Source organism: Notamacropus eugenii, chromosome 3, assembly GCF_028372415.1.
Source record: "Notamacropus eugenii isolate mMacEug1 chromosome 3, mMacEug1.pri_v2, whole genome shotgun sequence".
Lineage (NCBI taxonomy): Eukaryota > Metazoa > Chordata > Mammalia > Diprotodontia > Macropodidae > Notamacropus > Notamacropus eugenii.
In genome coordinates, this window is record NC_092874.1 from 191,293,394 (window position 1) to 191,310,537 (window position 17,144).

Sequence of the window (17,144 nt, forward strand, 5' to 3'; positions counted from 1 at the left end):
AAATGCTCTGCGACGTTAGCAACGCACCTAGAAAACAGAAGTGACGTGAAAGAGGCGGTGCGGCGCGCGGTTTCAAGATGGCGGTGCCTTAGGCCCCGAGCGAGAGGCGAAGGTGAAGGCCTCCCGCCCCCGGCCCGAGGAGAGCGAGGAAGGGCGCGCGAGCCGCCGGGAGCGCGGCCCTGCGGCCCTCGCTGGCTCCGGCGAGCAGCCGAAAGGTGAATTCGTGGATATCTCGGGGCTTTCTTTCCCCGCTTCCTCATCCCCAGTCCCCCACTTCCGGACGCCTGCGCGGTCCTTTTGAAGCATCCTGGGAGAGATCCGCCCCCTGGCCTCGGGAGGCGGCGGAGTCCAGCTGATCCCGGCCTCGCCGTGGAGAGGAGGCCCGCACGGGGTCGGGCTGCTGACTCGCTTGGGCTGGTTTGTGGCTCCCCTGTTGCACTGGGTTTGGGGAAGTGCTTGCTGTCCTCCCTTGTGGGCCTGAAGTCGAGGGTCGCTCGTCAGCGTGGGTCCTCCCTGAGGCCTGGAGGCGAGTGGGAGCCGAGCTGGGCCCTCGCCTGTCCTCCACGCTCCCCTGCAGAGTGTCCCTCAGCCTTTCAAAGAACTGTGAGGGTATTACGGGTTTCTTCCGGCAACTGCCATTTGTCTTGGGGCCAGAACTTCGCTTTCCTAAACTATGGTTCCAGGTGTTTGTTACAGTTTCTGAATCTCTTGTAGGCAAAAGACTGTTATTGGAAGGGGGAGGGAGGCGAGTTGTGGAAAACGAAAAGGTTTTGATGGATTGGGAAATAATTGTAGCCCTTACTTATTTAACTTTTTTATAATAGGGCTAAGAACTGGAAAGGGGACTTCAGAGGCCATCTAGTTCGTCCTCTCATTTTACAAATGAGGAAACTGAGGTCCAAGGTGGTCGTGTGACCTGCCCGAGGTCACTGCAAATAGTAAGCTGGCCTAGGTGGAATTTGCACAGTACTGCCTCCTCATTGAAGTACAACCATAGGTAAAGCAAATATTGTGTATCTCTTGGGAATGATCAAAGTAGCCTAGTTATTACTGTAACTTGTCTACTTCCGCACTTGTAGGCGTGAGAACTGGGATGGGAACCAAGGCTTTCCATTTTATGTCCTGCATCTCTGGCTATCCAGAGATAATTTTGAAGAAAAGAAAACTGTGGATCATCAGAGAAGTGACAGTTTATGACTTATTTGCTTGCGTATTCCCCACCCAGACTTTGAGAAGCAAATACTAATCTTCAAGTTGGCTATTTTTGAGTTGAGTCAATCACTAATTTATTTTGAGGTGAGTTCAAGTTTTACAGAACAAATCCTTTTATTAAGGGGATTTGTTCTGGGAAGTTTGAATTCAATCAAAGGGCCACACTTGAGGACCTAGAGGCTTACATTTGGCCTGGAGGCGACATGCTCTTTAAAAGAGTTTATTATTCAATAAGGAGAAAATAACATGTACACATGTACGTGATGAATAAATACATAATGAGTAATACATTAAAATATGTAAAATACTTACTGAATAAGTACAGAGTAACTGATTAGGAGCACTAACAAGTAACTGAGAACCTCCATAGGCCCTAAAAAACAGATAAGGTGTATGAATGACACTGTTCTTTGAGAGAGATTAACAAATTAAAAGTGATGATTTGTTGCAAACTGTCTTGACCAGACCTTTAAAACTTATTGCTAGGGAGGAAATTTTTTTTTATATTTCTCAGAAGTTCACCACTCCTTTCTTTATGTGAGTATGTATGTGAAACATATATTTTATGTGAAGTTTGAAAGTTAAGAAAATGAAAACCTTTTCCTTGGCAGGTGTGGGATAAAAAGTTCCAAATTAGTGGAGAAGTTAAATTGTAGAATATTTTTAGAGTAATCTAGTTATATCACTTTCTATTACTCCATGTTCAAATATGCATGAATGAGTGGCGAATAATATTGCATAATAAAATTGCACTTAATAAAAATATAGTTTGTCACATAATGTGATAATCTCAATATGTGGTTCATATCCAAATTACTTCATATTACAAAATTTCAGAATTGGAAGAGATCTCCAAGGTTTAGTAAAAACAACCATAATTGAGGAATCTCCCTACATAATAATTAACAAGACCTCTAGTGGTTTCACCACTTCCCAAGGCAGCCCATTCTTTTTGGAACAGCTCTGTTAGAATATTTTTCCTTCTGCATATCAAAGCAAAAATCTGCCTCTCCAACCATTATCTACTCCTGGCTGTACTCCAAAATGAATCTTGTTTAACCTTCAGTGGTAGTACATCTTCACATAACAATACATCATGCACATAATAAGAACATTATTATGTTTCCCTCAGGTTTTTTTTTTCTTTTCTAGACTAAATTTTTCCAATTTCTTCTACTGGCTGCTGTATAGTATGATGTTAAGTCCCCTCTGGTCTCCCACTAGTTACACACCTGCTTGTCAATGTCCTTAAAACATGGTACCCAGAACTGAATCTACTACCCTTGATACTATCTAATCAGTATAGGCTAAGGTTTCACTAGGTACTTTGATTTCCATTATTGAGGCTTTGAGCTTACAGTACACTAAAAGCACTAGGACTTTTTCATTTGAATTGGTTGGCCACATTTTTCCCACCATCTATTCACTGCAACAGTTTGTATGAGTGTTAATTCTGTAAACTTTAAAATGAGAGAGACTTGATGAGTTTTTCCCCATCCATTTCACCTCCTGCATTTGTCAGCAGAGAGCCTCTTCAAATGAGTGATTTATGTGAAAAATCAGCATCTGCTCTCTAGACAGGAAAAGGAGAAAACCCATGAACAAGACGTATCCAAATGAGATTTATTAAAGGATGTTCTTTACAGCTAGCTGGAGACAATTACAATGCTACATTCTTCCTAGTCTGCAGATAAAATTGAGTTATGTGTCATCTCCTAAGATGGATTCCCAGTTTTCCCCTTTTGTGCAGTAAAAAATTCTATCTCTGATATATGTTAAGGATGCTTAATGGGGAGAAGGAGGTAGTGAATGGATGGAAGAATTGAGTTCCAAGGTAAGGATTACTTGTAGGAGGGGAAGGCAAGAGTGTTTTCTGTTATCTTCTCTTCCATCTTTGAGGTGAATGAGAGGCACAGGATTGGAATGTTCTCTTATCCTCTCCCCATCTAGTCCAAGTGGTCTAATAAGAAGACAGGAAGGATCTTACCTGTGATCCCAAATTTTTAGAATCCGTTTTGACACAGGTTTATAAATCTGTGAGTTGGAGTTAAGGAGACAGGCAAATCTTTTTGGTTAATTTTAAGCGGGAAAACAAAAGAAAGTCAGAATCAGTTGAATCACATAGATAAACCACATATTAACCATATATTAATATATAACCACATATTATTATGGACATGACTCTTGGCAAGTAAGTTCTGTCTCTAAATTGCCTGGCCATTCTCAGAAGAATGGCTGGAGGTTGTTTTCTCAAGTGGGAATATTTGAAGTAACTAGTTATGTGTGTTTAGCCTACAAAATAGAATACTGAAGGGGGGAAATAATAGAAGTCTTCAAGTATATGAAGGGTATTGTGTGGAAAAGGAATTAAACATTATGTTTAGCCCAAGAGTGAATGCATTGAGATAGATGTCAGGAAAAACTTCTTAATGATTAGAACTCCCCAAAAGTGGACTAAAAAGTGGTAGATCCTGCCTCCTTGTAAGTCTACAGGCAGAGGCTAAATGACCACTTGGCCAAGTATATTACTGCGGGAATTATAACTTTTTTCCTTGGGATACTATGTTTGATAGCTAAGATTTTCTAGAGGAGGAGGATTTCCACTACACAAAGATCCCAACATGGAAGAAAGACCTCGATATTATCAATTTAAATCCAAGTGAATCTGCATGTTTCTGTTCTATAATGGGCACTATCAGTTAATTTGTTTCCTCAGAAATAGAAGGTACTTGGAGTTGCAAAATTAAAAGAAGCAGACATTCTTACAGACATCAAAAAAGGTTATAAGAACTACAAGCCCTGACATTAATAAATGAATTGCTGAAGTTAATAGTCTACTGGGCTCTGCAGGACTTTTGCAGTTACTGTTTTAACCCAAGCATAGACCTGACATGTACCTTCCTCCTTCAACTGATTCCTTCCCTGGTGCTTGCCAACATGCCCAAGTTCCCCCATCCTAAAATATTTTCACTTGCCTAGGCCACATCTTTTCAAGCTTCTTTAACTCTTACCTGTCATTTGACAAACTCCTAAGAATAGATGACTACTCCTGCGACTTCTGCTTCATCAGTTTATTCATTCACTTCTGAACCCCTTGCAAAGTTAATTAATCCCACTTCTCTACTAACACTATTCTTTTCCACAATTAGTGTTACTTTAGCTGCTAAATCCAGTGACTTTGTCTCAGTCTTCATCTTCATTTCACTGCAGCTTTTGTTGGAATCATGGGCCCCCTTTTTCATTGGTTGTTCTTTTTTCCCTTGGCTTCCATGACACTGACCTCTCTTGGTTTCCCTTCTACCTCTGTAACCATTCCTTTTCACTCATTGGTTCATTATCCATTTCTTGCCCCCTAAGTGAGAATATCCATCAAGACTTTGTTCTAGACTTAATCTATTCATTTGTCATTTTGTTCCTTGGTGATTTCATCATTTTCTCTTGGATTCAGTTATCTCTTTAAATGCCCCTGGCCTAAAATCTGTATATGCAGTACTCTTGAACTTTAGCCCCATAAACTGCCTGTGAGGCATCTCTACCTGGATATTCTACCAGTATCTCAAATTGAACAAGTTCATAGTGACTCACAACAGTTTTTCCCCTTTATTTGCCCTTTCCTGTTCTTTCTCCCCTACGACCTCCATCTTCTACCTCACCTTCCCATATATAGTTTTCGAGTCTTAACAGTTCTTCTTTCACAACATCTCTTGCATCTGCCCCTCTCTGTTAACACAACCCTTATCATCACGTGCTCTATGATAATAGCCTCCAAATTTACTTCTCTCTGTCTTTCCCCTCCACTTGATTTTCCACGCAGCTGCCAAATTAGTCTTACTATGGCACTTGCCTGTTAAGAAACTTTCATTGGCTTTAAGAAAAAAGTACAAACTCCTTGGTCTTGTATTTAATCTGACTCCAAACTGCCTTTCCAGCCCATATTAGTTTTCGTTTATGTACTCTTAAGTTCTAGCCAACTTGAACTCCTGGCCATTCCCCAAACTTTCATTTCCTGTCTCTGTTTCCAAAAGCCATCTCCCATTCCCAGAAAGCACTCTTTCCTCATCTCTGCTTCTCAGCACTTTAAGGCTCAGTTCAAGTATTACCTTCCTGTAGCCTCCTTTGGTCCTAGTTGTCATCAGACTCTCCCTCCTCAGATTACCTTGTACCTACTTACCTGTTTCTATCAACCTGATGGAATATAAATTGTGAGCAAGAATAACTCCAGTATTGCACACAATAGAAACTATGTAAGGATTAGATTTGGTTCATCAGGGAACAGACTTTTAATAGATTGTTCTTTTATAGCAGGTCACTTGCCACAGCCAGATAATGGACTGAAAAGTGTGTCATAGCGCTGTCTCACTGTATTTATTTGCTGATTATAGGAAAGGATTTGGGTAAAGCAAAATACAGCTTTATATGTTTTCCAGAAAATTTTTCTCCTATGCATGTGAAGAACTTTTAACAATCTTTGATAGATGCAAGTACAAAGATAACTATTTAACAACCCTCCAATTTTAAATATGAAGGTATATTTATATGCCTCCCATAAAATAGGGAGATGTATGCTTACCAAAGGTGTTTACCATTGTCTGGAAGGGTGTTTTGAATAGAGCATACAGATGATACCTTTTGGTGATTAAGTCCCACAAGTTTGCTTCATCTGTAAAGTATTGCTATTGGACCAAGGTTCCTCCAAGCTATAACATTGTTATGTTGATTCTGTGTTTAGGAGCTTTTGGTGACTGCTGAGTAGGAGAACAGGAATGATCCAAAGAGGTTCACAAGGGTCAGTACCAGCAGTATGTTCTTATTGCTGACATTATTTCATAAAGAACATTTCTGGTGAGCATCCACAGGTCAGCCAGGCTGGTAAGAGGACTTAATTGTTACGAGAAGTTAGTCTGAAATAATTCTGATGGTCCTAGAGAAGAAAAGCCTTTAAGAGTTGGGGGAGAAGGGTTACCCAGCTTATTTCTGTCTAATTATTTGAAAGCTTGTCATGGAACGAGGGATTAAACTTAATCTATTTAGCCCCAAAGGATAGAAAGAATAGTGGTTAGAAGTTAGAGAGCAGCACATTTCGGCTTCATATAAAGAAAATCTTCATTAGACTTTCTAAAAGGAGCTGCCTGGCAACCCTTTAAACAGAAGGTAGATAAATATTTGTCAGTGATGCTGAAAAAAAGGAGATATCCTTGTTTAAGTATATATTCCAACTCCAAGATTCTATGAGATTTTTCCCTTTACAGATAACTATGCTCCTAAGACTCAGAGAACTAAAGAGTCTGTTGGTGAAATGCACAAATACTCAAAAGAGGCCTAATGATTTCTCACAGCAAAAAGTATATCGAGATGAATGATGTAAATTTCCAATGTTTCTTATGTGGTTTGCCTTTTTTATAGTTTGTCACTGAATTCATAAGAATTTTTATACATGTTCTTCAGCTCTAGGAAGACCAGAATTTAAGAAAACCTTGAGGGATGGAGTGGCTTCAATTTACACAGTGCATTTTTAAAAATTTCCATAAAGCAAAAAGAAAATAGAGTTAAGATGAAAATGTTGATTTCAAAGTAAAATTGTAGAAAAATTTTGCATCATATGACACAGCTAGTCCTTGTGATGTTAATTCTTCCTGTGAAACCATACCGTATTGAATATTAACTGTAATTTTGACAAATAGTTAATTTTTCCAAATTTATCCGTGATTATAACCCATAGGTTTTCCATAGGGTTTAAATCAGGTGAGTTCCCAGGCCATTGAAGCATGTTTTTCTCCTTCTCTTAGTTAAATTTCTTAACCTTTTTTTCTGGCATGTTATAAGATTGTTGCTGCATTCTTTTTCTGTTTGAGAATTTGTATTTCTAGAGCAAGTCTGCTTCTTTAATCAGAGTTCCAAGGCCTACTAAAAGTCAGTGTCTAAATATTTTTTGCAGGTGGATATTACAGAGTCTGATGAAAAAATTTGAGAATCACCTACGTTTCTGCTGATAATAGTTTTGGTGTATTGCTTTGAATGAAAAAGTGAATTTCATCAGTAAAAATTATACTTTTCCAATCTCTAGTACTCCAGCTTTTGTATGTCTTGCCCTTGACAAATAATTTTCTTTATAACAACAGTAAATAATTTTTTAAAAAATTAATCCTCTCATTCTTGCTATTTCAAGAAGCCTGTAGGCTCTTGAATTTTACTCACCCTGGAGAGGAGTCAGTAACAACCCTCCCAGATGCCAGATCCCAGTCAGAGTCTTTGTTTCTTTCTTGAAGCTGTTTTACAGTAGTTTTTTTGTTTGTTTGTTTGCAGCCGTCCTTTTTTTTTTTTGCACCTTGGTGAGACATCCTGTTTCATTGTATGTTTGAGTAACCCTTAAAACCCCAGACTTTTCGATACCAATAGCTACTGCAATATCTCTACCACTGATTGAAGTATACTTTAAGAGCCACGTCTTTTGCAGATTTCCTTGGAGTAATATCCATTCTTTAAAATGGCAGAATTAAAATGAACCAAGAGAGCACTGTTGGGGATTGAGGGGTGGTGCACAAAAACACTCAACTAACATAGGTGGTCAAACCAATTCTGTCAGGAGGCACACTCAAGCATCAATGTCACAAAATACAGGGATAGATAGATTTCATTGTTACAGAGAACTAACTCAGAGGGGATGAAACACCCACTACCAATGAAGACTGTCATCTTTTTTCCTGAAACGGTCATAACTTGCCCAACTAGGGTGACACATACACTATATATTAGACACAGAAGGTAAACTGGTGCTCGTGGCTTTTGGAACTTATTCTTTATATATTACACCTCCCCACAAAATAAAACCATTTTAATTATTTCTTCAAAGCTAATTTGCATATCAGGGCAGTGAGGTGATGTAGTAGATAGAGCACCAGGCCTGGATTTAGGAAGATCTGAGTTCAAATTCTGTCTCAGACACTTAGTATCTGTGTGACCTTGGGATTAACCCCACTTAACCCCTATTTGCCTCACTTCTTCATGGGAGCACAATGGAGAAGGAAATTGCAAACCACTCCAATATCTTTGCCAGTTAAAACCCCATGGTCCATGGGGTCGCAAAAGGTTGGATAGAACTGAATGACTTTGTATACCATTGTATTATTACCTGATCATCTTATAAGTCTGTCTATCCATTAATTTAGCTGAAAGGTCACTGTTGGAAAAGACCTTTGTGGTTCCTTAACTGATTGCAGAAATGTAAGTCACAAATGATCTTATCAGAGAGTTTAATTCTTCATGAGCAATGCTTTATGCCTAGTTGACAAAGAAGCAGGTATAAAGATGTCAACAATTTTTTTTTGGAAAAAGATGTATAAAGTTATGTTAAGGCACAGTTTATAGTTAATAGAGAAACATGGCTCTGTTAGTAGCAGGGTGGTTCCTTTTTGATACTCTTGAAAAGTTTGCTAAAGAGAACATGTATCCTTACTGCAGTGTTTTCAGTAAACCACTAAAATCTAACAGATGAGAGATATTTCTAGAGCTTTTACTTTCTTGCTTTTTGTTAAGTTAACATTAATCAGAAGTTTAAGTTAACATTAATCAGAAGCCAGTCTGTGGTCAAAGCATAATCCCTTAGAAAGTATACTGGTAGTAGTAGGTGCCATACTTAATTGAATTTGAATAGAATTGATGATAATGCAATATTTTATACTATCTTTTTTAATGTGCAAAAGTCCAGTTTGTATTAAATTGCAACTAAAGTCTGAGGAAGGAAATTTTTTTTTTTTTGCCACGTTTGACATTTTGTCAGCATTCTTAAGTTCTCTTTAATGAGAGAATTATCAGCTCTCTAGTTTATTCTTTAGGTAGCCTGACAGCATTAAAACACGTAGAACTGAATTCAATATTGCGTCTAGAATCTGAGAAATAGACTTTATGGTGACTATAACAATAATGTCTACTAGATCCTAGGTACTTGTACAGAAGCAAATTTTTAAAATAAAAGAAGGCAAGATAGTAGTTTGGATAATGAGATCATTTTATGAACAACAATTAGGAGTTTAATGTATTGCAAACTCATTTCCAGCATCGGTAGGTCATAGCCAGATAGGTTAATGTGATCTTAGTTTGTGTTAAGACAAGCATAGTATCCAGAAAGGAGACTTTAGTAACAGTGTGCTCTGTTCTAATCAGACCTCATCTAGAAAATTATTTTGTTTTGGAGACCACATTTCAGAAAGAACTAAAGAAGGTCCTGGAGATTGGGCCATATGAAAATAAGAAACTGGGATTTCAATTTGGAAAAGAGAAAATTTCGTAGATGTGATAACCAGTCTATAAGTATTTGAAATGCTGTCCTGTGAGAAGAAAAGACAACTTGTTCAGCCTGGCTCCAGAGCTAAAAGCAGTAGGCAAAAGGAACGAGATAAACGTTTAAGTCTGGCATAAGGAAAGAAACCTTGACAGCTATCCATCCACAGGGAGAATGGCCTGCCTCGGAAAGTAGTGTATTGCTTCTCGGTCATAGGCTTCCAGCAGACCACTTAGTTGGGCATGTAAGAGAGAATGGACACGTTATATGTATGTTAGACTAGATTAACTCTTCGAAACCTATTTAGAGTAAGAGAGGTAAGAAAAGACCTGATATCTGTATGTATGCCAGTCTGTAAAGAAAATATATACTCTACATCCTAAATCCTAACTATTTAAATTGACTTGATTTCATCATCTTTGGTACTCGTTTAAAAATTTAATTGATTTTTAAAGGATATCAGTTTTGTTCTCCAAATTAATTACCATTCAGAAGCATAGTCTTCAACTAGAAGATAGAATTGCCAGTGACTCTTTGATTCTGCTGATCATTCTGGTCACATATCCTCTCGGAAGTAGAATCCAGTTTACCTGAACTCCCAATTCAAACTCTTGGATAAATCCATATGCCTGAAAAAGAATTACTAACAGTTACAGAGACAATAATATATTTTATAGTGTACTTTTAAAAAAAGTTATTGGAAGATAAGGATTCTAGCAGTGAAGGCACTTTAAGAAGATAACTGAATTTTGTTTTTTAGATTCTCTTAATTCACTAAAACATATAACCAGTGAAAATGGGGCGAAGATCCACATCATCCACCAAGAGTGGGAAGTTCATGAACCCCACAGACCAGGCTCGTAAGTATGCACTGTATAGGATTGTGAAGCAAAGATTAACAAATATTATAAATTGCAGATATTCATGAGTCTTGTTTTATCTTAATTTTATTACTACAACAACCAAACTAGGAAGATCTAGTTCAAAGGTGGGGAACCTGCAGCCTTGAGGCCACATGTGGCTCCCTAGGTCCTCAAGTGCAGCCTTTTTATAGAGTCCAAGTGTAAAAGCAAGGACCCTGACGTACAGAGGAGAGCCTGCTATCACAGGTTCTTTGATCTGCTTTTCTAAAAAGAAAGCAACTTGAGGGATCAGCAATCACTTTAATCAAGCACATATATCATTCACTTAGTTCAGAGGAAAAAATCAGTATCCTGAACTTCAGATAAAATACACAGAAATATAGATCAACAGACTGTGCTTCCAGCTGCTTGATGTAAACAATACATACATCACAGATCAAGACAGATAACTGTTTGACCATACATACAGTTACCAGAGAAAGAAGCACCAACATCTGGGTTTTCAAAGCTGGGGGGCTCCTTACCCAGAGTCTTACCTGGCCAAACAAAACACTTCCAGACAGTAAGCTCCAAAGTAAAACCCCACCTCAGACTACTTATACATTTTCAGAGCCAGAGGGCATCACAACCCTTGAGAACCAGTGCCTCATTAAAAAATGGTATGGGCCTTCCCACAAATCTTCCCTGATCAAACTCCCCGTAATGGGCAGGCCTATTAATGGGTGGGGGAGATCTTCCCACTAAGAAGCAACATTATCAATACACCAAGTTTTACAGAACAAATCCTTTATTAAGGGAATTTGTTCTGTGAAGTTTGGATTCAGTCAAAGGACAGCACTTGAGAACCTAGAGGGCCACATGTGATCTTGAGACCATAGGTTCCCCAGTCTAGTTATTTAATTTGCCAAGTTAGTGAGTTTCCTCACATTTAAACTTTTTAACTTGAAGGAGGAGGGAGGGGAGTTACTATCCAAAATACTTTTTCCTCTAATTATACTCTGTAAATGACAGAGCTAAGTGTGTGTTTGTGCATGTGTTTATACACACACATATGGCTAAATTTATATGTATATTTATATACATAGAAATATATAAAGTTCTTTGGATCTTAGAAATTTTGAAGGGCTCTTTGGATTCAGTGAGCATTTCTTTTGATAATACTATGGTACATAGCATGTATTTCTTAATTTGTTTAATTTTGATGCATCAGATATACCTTATTCATAGTAATTTTTCTAATAAAGATTTAGGACTCTAATCATAGCCTTAAAACTGAAAGTAAGAAATCCTTAGGTTATTTAGTGGGTTTTTTGTGTCGTTTTTATTATTGAAAAAAATAACGAGAAATGTGGTCTTTTGGGGAAGATACTTTTAGGCACTGAAAATGTAGAAATTAACACAGAAGGAAATGCTGATATTCAGGATTTTATATTATGTGCTCTTTTCTTTCCTTCCTTTGTAGGAAAAGAAGCCCGGAAGAGGGAATTAAAAAAGGTATGATTTTTTTTCCCCCTAGAAATAGCTACTCACACTATTAAACTGAGCAATATTGTTTTAAAAAATAGTAAAGCCTAGGGAATCAATTGTTTCCAAATCCAGATTTACAATAATTTACCTTTTTAAGAAATTACCCATCTCTTACATTGATTTGCTTCTTATTTTATGAAGTAAAAATATTTTGTTAGGAGTTGCCTTGATTTTGCCTTTTCAAATACATGTAAAATCTTTCCCAATTCATATCTTTGTTTTTAAACTATCCCATTCACCCAAGGAGAAAAGAAACATAAGTAGTACAACCTTAGCACCCGACTTTCTGTCTTATGAATGTGCAGAAAGCTTTGTGTTTCAATTAGAATCAAGAAAAACATTGAAGGAAAATTTCTTGGTATAAATGTCCCTTTATGGCCTTTGCTATAATTTGCAACAAAGTTTTATGGTTCGGAAAAGCTAAATTTTTCGTTTTTCCTTATTTTGGACCCTCCATCATTTTGAAATACATTACTATTAGGTTTATGACGTGAAGGTCTTCTTAAGAAAAATGAGATTCATTTTATTAATTTATACAGTAGGCAATTGATAAGTGTTCGATGAGTGAACAAATGATTCTCTACTATATGTTCATATTGTAAACCACTTAATGAGAATTAAATAAACTGAAGAAACTTTTTTCACCAAAAATGATTGGTAATCACTTTGTCGTCTTAGAATTTAACTGCAAACTCTACTGAAGATACTGCTGCACATATGGGTTATATATTAAAATAATATTATAGAGATCTCCTAAAGACCTAAAAGGAATTTTTTGAATGTTTTCCTTTTGAAAAAATTATGTTTTTTAGAATAGATTAGCAGAAACTTAGATGAAATCCACAATTTAGTTTTAATGGAGTTGTAATAAAAGGTTGTTTTAAGTTCAATCCTTTGAGGTTTTGCCATCCTTTAATATTCTTAGAATAAGAAACAACGAATGATGGTACGAGCTGCAGTACTAAAGATGAAGGACCCCAAACAGATTATCCGGGACATGGAGAAATTGGATGAAATGGGTAAGTAAGAGGATTCTCAAAGGCTAGATTTTTGAAGACCCAGTTTTCTATGTGAATACTTTGGTTTCTTTAGTCTTAGGGTAGTTTGTTGAAAATTCTAAAACTTTACAAAGATAAAAAGTAGTTGTTCTTAACAAATAATTTTTGATATTTATGCTTGCTCTCAAAGAAGTTAAACCTATTTCTCTGGAGAGAGAATAACATACACTTGGTTGTTAGAGACCATTTATTTCTAAGATTTTTTTTTTTTTGGTGAAAATTACATAATCATAGAGGTTACAGCCTTTGATTTGTGGTGCAGTGACAAGTGCTGTATTTGAATGGGAGGACCTGGATTTAAAATAATGACTTCCACTTACTCTTCCATTTACCAGCAACTCTGGCCCTCAGCTTCATCTGTAAAATGAAGGAGTTGCAAAAGATGATTTCTGAGCTTCCTCCTAGTTCCAATTCTATGATTTCTAAAAATCTGACCTATGAACCATACATAATAACCAAAAAAAGTGACCCTTTTTAAAAAAGTATTAATAATCTTTTTTTCTTCCATCAGAGTTCAATCCAGTACAGCAGCCACAGCTAAATGAAAAGGTGCTAAAAGATAAGCGAAAAAAACTTCGTGAAACTTTTGAGCGCATTCTCCGACTCTATGAAAAGGAAAATCCAGATATTTACAAAGAACTTCGAAAGTTAGAGGTGGAATATGAACAGAAGAGGGCCCAGCTCAGCCAGTACTTTGATGCTGTAAAGGTAATCAAGTTTTTGTTTTGTTTTTTTATGAAGAAACTTCAAAACCAGTTAGTTTTACTTGTAGTTTTAAAAAAATTGGTAGGACTTTCAACTTCAGATTTTTCAATAAAGCAGCATTTTGGACCATATCAGTTTCATTTATGGTACTTTATCTCTAATTGGTATGAATAATTGGCTATAGTTTGATAGAGATGTTGGATGGTGGTAGGAAAGAGTAAAACCTAAATATGAAATTTTTCTCTAAATTTCTAATTTTCTAAAAGATTTCTCTAAATAAATGTATTAATTACAACTGCTACTTAAAACAATGAATTACCTCATAGTTGAATACTAGATTAGATGTTGCATATAAATTGCAACAGAAATTTTCAGGAAAAGTGACAGCTTTGCAATGGGGAGAGGATGGCAGTAAGTTTAATAAAACTTATCTGAACAATAAAAGAAAGAATTTCTAATCAGTGAATTAAGTTTTGTAGCAGTTCTCTGGCATAAGGGAAGACCGTCCTAGGAGGAAAAACAAGTTGGTTGACAAAAATATTATTTAGGAGACATGCCATATTATCCTTTGAAAAATATTATTGTAAATATTTTTCCATTTATCCAGAATATTAAATTGTAGTCACTCAAGTACAAGTTATTTCATCATCATTTCTATTTTATTTCAAACAAATCACAATCAAAGAAGGTAGAATTAAAAGAAAAATTTGACTGTTTAGTCTGTTTGATTGAAGAGAAAGATGTCTTTCATTTTGGAAAGTTATTGGTATTATTCAAGACTGTATATGGTACTGATTATTGCTGTTGTCATTTTCATATTTATATTTGAGCAGAAATTAATCTAGTTTGTAAAGTAACTGAATTTGTATTCCTGTATGAATGTGTCCCCTTTTTTCTATATTGACTTACTGTCTACTTGTTTCTATTCCAGAATGCTCAGCATGTTGAAGTGGAAAGCATTCCATTGCCAGATATGCCCCATGCTCCTTCTAACATCTTGATTCAAGACATCCCATTGCCTGGTGCACAGCCACCCTCTATTCTCAAGAAAACCTCTGCCTATGGGTAAAGAAGCATCATTTTAGTTAAATAGTGGTTGTTAAGACCCAGATAATCTCCCAAATGCAGTGGGTAGAGAGGGAGTTAAAAATAATGTGTGTGTCTGTGGTGTTTGATGATGAGGGTTAACATTCTCAGCAGTGTACTGGTGTGCATGAAATAGTAACACCTAGAGGAAGTCCTATGGCACGTGGTCTGTCTTCCTCTGGAGAATTTATGGTGAAACAATGGACAAGAATCCTCCATGGTAAGAGTGCACGAATGAGTTCCAGTCTGCAGTAAAGAAAGGGTGGGATAGAGAGGCTATGCTGCAAAGCAAGAAAAGTGCTCTACCTGGAATCTGACCCTGACTCTGATAATAGTTGTATGGCCATGGCAAGTCATTTAATCTCTCCGAGCCTCAGTTTCCTTATCTATAAAATGGGGATAATAGGTGTTTGTGAGGCGTAAATGAGATAAATGTAAATTGGTTTGCAAAATCATATAAATACCTATTGCTGTTATTATTACCCATATCAATAAATTGATAGATCCATTGAAATATTCCTGAAGTATGTGTGGACATGAGCCTGAAGTTCCCCAAAGTTTAGAACTAAAAAGGAGCTAAGAAATTGCATAATCCTACCCTGTGATTTTTGCAAGTGAGGCAACTAGAGCCCAGAAGAGATAAGTAAATTGTCATGATCACAAAGCTCATTAGCAACAGACTTGGAATAAACATTGGTCTCCTGGGTGCATTGTCTCTTCTACTATAGCACACTGCTTCTCAGGAGGGAATCGCTTGATTACATGTGAAGTATGGAATCCCTTGGTATTTGAATAGAACATAAATAAAAATCACTTAAAATCTTCTCTTCACAGACCTCCCACCAGGGCAATTTCTATACTTCCTCTTCTTGGACATGGTGTTCCTCGCTTGCCTCCTGGAAGAAAGCCTCCTGGCCCACCCCCTGGGCCACCTCCTCCCCAGGTTCTGCAGATGTATGGCCGTAAAGTTGGCTTTGCACTAGAACTTGCCCCTCGTCGGCGAGAAGAGGATATTTTATATAGTCCAGAACTTGGTAAGATGTCAGCCACTTTTGCATCTTGTTTTTCATTGTCATCAGCATTTGTTGAATAGTTCTTAGAATATGCCTTGTTGAAGATTCATTTTGGTTCAGTTGAGTGAAAAAAATTGCAAAATCATAGCTTCAGAGCTAGAAGGAACTTAGATGCAGCTAATTCATCTGTTTGATTTTATAGACTAATGAGGCTAGATAGCCTAGGTGACTTTCCCAGTGATAACACAGCTAAGAAGTTACCAGGGCTGCAATTGACCCACATCCTCTGCCGCCTATCTGTCACTCTGCTGAACCATGTACTTATTAGGTGCCTATTTACAAGTAAAGCACTGATAGGCACTGGAGATACAAACACAAAAATTAAATAAGCCTTGTTCTTAAAGTTTAAAATCAAGTGCCACTTAAATATATCTTCAAAATATCTGTTATCTGTCTTGTAAGGAAAGGCCAAACCTGTGATTTTATTGGCATAGAGGGAAACTCCCAATCTGATTGGCACCTATTCTGGAATTCTAGTTTTAGAGAGTTCCCTGAGAAATTTAGAGGTTAAATGGTTTACTCAGGGTCATACATACATACCCAGAAAGTGTCAGCAGTAGAACATGGACCCAGGTGTTCTGCTCTCTATCCTATACTCCACTCTGCCTCTCAATAAATACCAGCTGGCCATGATGGGACACACTGTAGACCCTCCCATTGGGGAGACTGAGGCTGGTGGATCACTTGAGTTTGTGAGTTCTGAGCTACAGTAGGACTAAAGTTGATTAGGTATCTGAGCTAAGTCTGGTGCCAACTTAGTAGAAAGTAGAAAGCCAACACACTACCTACAGAAGAGGGAACTGGCACAGGTCAGAAAAACAAGCAGGTTAACTTCCATGGTAATCAGTAGTGGGATTGGGCCCATAATTGGCCTTTAGCCCAGTTAGGGAGACTATGTATATGTGTATACATAAATACATAGAAAAATATGCCCATCATCAAATATATACATTCTTTTGACCCTAGAGAGCATGTTGTCTTACTATTTTATCATAGCTAGTGTTACATATGTTAAGTGCCATTATGGTAATAATAATCTACAAGTCTCACTATAGAGTTTCCAAATGATTTCATAGCACTTCTTGAATACTCTATGTGTAGCTGAGTTGAAATTTAGCTCATTTCTGCTAACATTCATTGGATCATGTGGATCATAGGGTCATTGTATTTTTTTTATGTTACGGAATTAATAGGCAATCACTTAAGCATACGTACTGTGCAAAAGAGTTCTTTTCCTCAAGGAGCTTACATTGTATCCAGGAAATACAAGGGAGTTGGGGAGAGGAGAGTGAGGGGCCAGGGGCAAGTAGCTGGGGCAAAGGAAGAACAGCTGCATGGGTAA

The 17,144-nt window shown here is 37.3% G+C and overlaps 1 protein-coding gene across 13 annotated transcripts in view; it reads left to right on the forward strand.

Moving 5' to 3' along the window:
* The first annotated feature begins 77 nt into the window (after nucleotides 1-77).
* WBP11 (WW domain binding protein 11) overlaps nucleotides 78-17,144 on the forward strand; it is a 29,483-nt gene continuing 12,416 nt past the window's right edge. The window contains exons 1-9 of one of the 13 annotated variants that reach the window (XM_072653655.1): nucleotides 78-215; nucleotides 825-997; nucleotides 5,942-6,081; nucleotides 10,251-10,350; nucleotides 11,816-11,847; nucleotides 12,806-12,899; nucleotides 13,450-13,646; nucleotides 14,575-14,708; nucleotides 15,564-15,763. In XM_072653655.1, the coding sequence (XP_072509756.1) occupies nucleotides 10,287-10,350; nucleotides 11,816-11,847; nucleotides 12,806-12,899; nucleotides 13,450-13,646; nucleotides 14,575-14,708; nucleotides 15,564-15,763 (721 nt within the window). In that variant the 5' untranslated portion in view covers nucleotides 78-215; nucleotides 825-997; nucleotides 5,942-6,081; nucleotides 10,251-10,286. Of the gene's footprint in view, nucleotides 216-319; nucleotides 684-824; nucleotides 998-1,230; nucleotides 1,297-5,941; nucleotides 6,082-10,250; nucleotides 10,351-11,815; nucleotides 11,848-12,805; nucleotides 12,900-13,449; nucleotides 13,647-14,574; nucleotides 14,709-15,563; nucleotides 15,764-17,144 lie in introns of those variants that run through there. The other 12 variants (XM_072653653.1, XM_072653660.1, XM_072653659.1 and 9 more) reach the window with 12 other exon arrangements.